The sequence below is a fragment of the Marmota marmota genome, unplaced genomic scaffold (genome assembly GCF_001458135.2).
Source record: "Marmota marmota marmota unplaced genomic scaffold, marMar, whole genome shotgun sequence".
Lineage (NCBI taxonomy): Eukaryota > Metazoa > Chordata > Mammalia > Rodentia > Sciuridae > Marmota > Marmota marmota.
The window spans coordinates 1-2,118 of NW_026004082.1; the positions used below are offsets into that span (position 1 = coordinate 1).

The following is a 2,118-nucleotide window of genomic DNA, read 5'->3' on the forward strand; positions in this document are numbered from 1 at the left end:
CCAAGTTCACAGCAGGCACTTGTGGCACACTCAGGCCACTGCTGAGGCAGCTGTCACAGGCCAATCTCACACACGTCCTCGAGTGCCACCGTGCCACCTAAGGAAGACCAGCTGATGATCAGCGCACAAATTCCCCACTGAATAAAAGGAAAGCTCTAGGCGCGCTGCGAGGCTCCGGGAACGGAGCGGAGCCTCCAGGAAGCGGATCTGTGCTGCCGCCTCGCCCGCCGGCCGTGATGCTGCTCGCTCGCGGACCCCGGTCCCGGGAACCCCGGCCTGCCGAGCAGGTGAGGCCGTCTTCCCGGCGCGGACGAGGGGAGGGCGAGCGGCCGAAGCCACGGGTGTAGAAGGGCGCTAACTAGATGAGGACCTCAGCACTGTCTGTGTGAGCAGCACCAACTCCCACAGCGTTGCCTCAGAGCTGGCCTTTCGGCATGGGGAGGATAGGCATCTCCTGCCTTTTTCCTGCTTCTTGGCATTTTAGCATCTCTCCAGTAGGTTGTCCTCGAATTCTGAATACCAATTTACGCCAAATTATTGTCCTTAGCATCCTGGCTGCTTCTGTCTCACTTTTATATTTTTCTGTCATCATAATCCGAAATAAGTATGGGCGGCTATCCAGAGACAAGAAACTTCAAAGGTACTTGGCACGAGTTACAGACATTGAAGCTACAGACACCAGTAATCCCAATGTAAACTATGGAATCGTGGTGGACTGTGGTAGCAGCAGGTCTCGGATATTTGTGTATTGCTGGCCACGGCACAACGGCAATCCTCGTGATCTGCTGGACATCAGACAGATGCGGGATAAAAACCGAAAGCCTGTGGTGATGAAAATAAAACCAGGCATCTCAGAGTTCGCTACCTCTCCAGAGAAAGTCAGCGATTACATTTCACCGCTTCTGAAGTTTGCTGCAGAGCATGTGCCAAGGGAAAAGCACAAAGAGACACCACTCTACATTCTCTGCACTGCTGGGATGAGAGTCCTTCCTGAAAGCCAGCAAAAAGCCATTCTGGAGGACCTCCAGACCGACATCCCAGTGCACTTTGACTTCCTCTTTTCTGACTCTCATGCTGAAGTCATTTCAGGGAAACAAGAAGGTGTGTATGCATGGATTGGCATTAATTTTGTCCTTGGACGATTTGAGCATATTGAAGAAGATGATGAGGCACTTGTGGAGGTGAGCATTCCTGGTAGTGAGAACAGCCAGGCCATCATCCGGAAAAGAACAGCGGGCATTCTCGACATGGGAGGCGTGTAGACCCAGATAGCATACGAAGTCCCTGAAACTGTAAGCTTTGCCTCCTCACAGCAGGAGGAAGTAGCTAAAAACTTGTTAGCTGAGTTTAATTTGGGATGTGATGTTCACCATACTGAGCATGTGTATCGTGTCTATGTGGCCACATTTCTTGGTTTTGGTGGCAATGCTGCTCGACAGAGATATGAAGACAGAATATTTGCCAACACAGTTCAAAAGAACAGGCTTCTGGGTAAACAGACTGGTCTGACTCCTGATGCTCCATATCTGGACCCCTGCTTACCCCTTGACATTAAAGATGAAATCCAGCAAAATGGGCAGACGATGTACCTGCGGGGAACAGGGGACTTTGACCTGTGTCGAGAGATGCTCCAGCCTTTCATGAACAAAACCAATGAGACGCAGACTTCCCTCAATGGGGTCTACCAGCCCCCTATTCACTTCCAGAACAGTGAATTCTATGGCTTTTCTGAATTCTACTATTGTACTGAAGATGTGTTACGGATGGGGGGAGATTACAATGCTGCTAAATTCACTAAAGCTGCAAAGGACTATTGTGCAACAAAGTGGTCAATCTTAAGGGATCGCTTTGACCGTGGACTCTATGCCTCGCATGCTGACCTCCATCGGCTTAAGTATCAGTGCTTCAAATCAGCCTGGATGTTTGAGGTGTTCCACGAGGGCTTCTCGTTTCCTGTTGGCTATAAAAACCTGAAGACGGCCTTGCAGGTGTATGACAAGGAAGTGCAGTGGACCCTGGGGGCCATCCTTTACAGGACCCGCTTCTTACCATTGAGAGATATCCAGCAGGATGTTTTCCGGGCCAGTCATGCGCACTGGCGGGGCGTTTCCTTTGTTT

The 2,118-nt window shown here is 50.7% G+C and overlaps 1 protein-coding gene across 1 annotated transcript; it reads left to right on the forward strand.

The window, feature by feature from the left end:
* Nucleotides 1-159: 159 nt before the first annotated feature.
* Nucleotides 160-2,110, forward strand: LOC107135256 (ectonucleoside triphosphate diphosphohydrolase 4-like; the record flags this gene model as incomplete). Its single annotated transcript, XM_048797527.1, is given in 3 exon segments — nt 160-287; nt 348-442; nt 548-2,110. Coding segments are annotated over 2 exon segments (1,571 nt in total), but the record flags the coding sequence as incomplete, so codon positions are not given.
* Between the last annotated feature and the right edge of the window lie 8 nt (nt 2,111-2,118).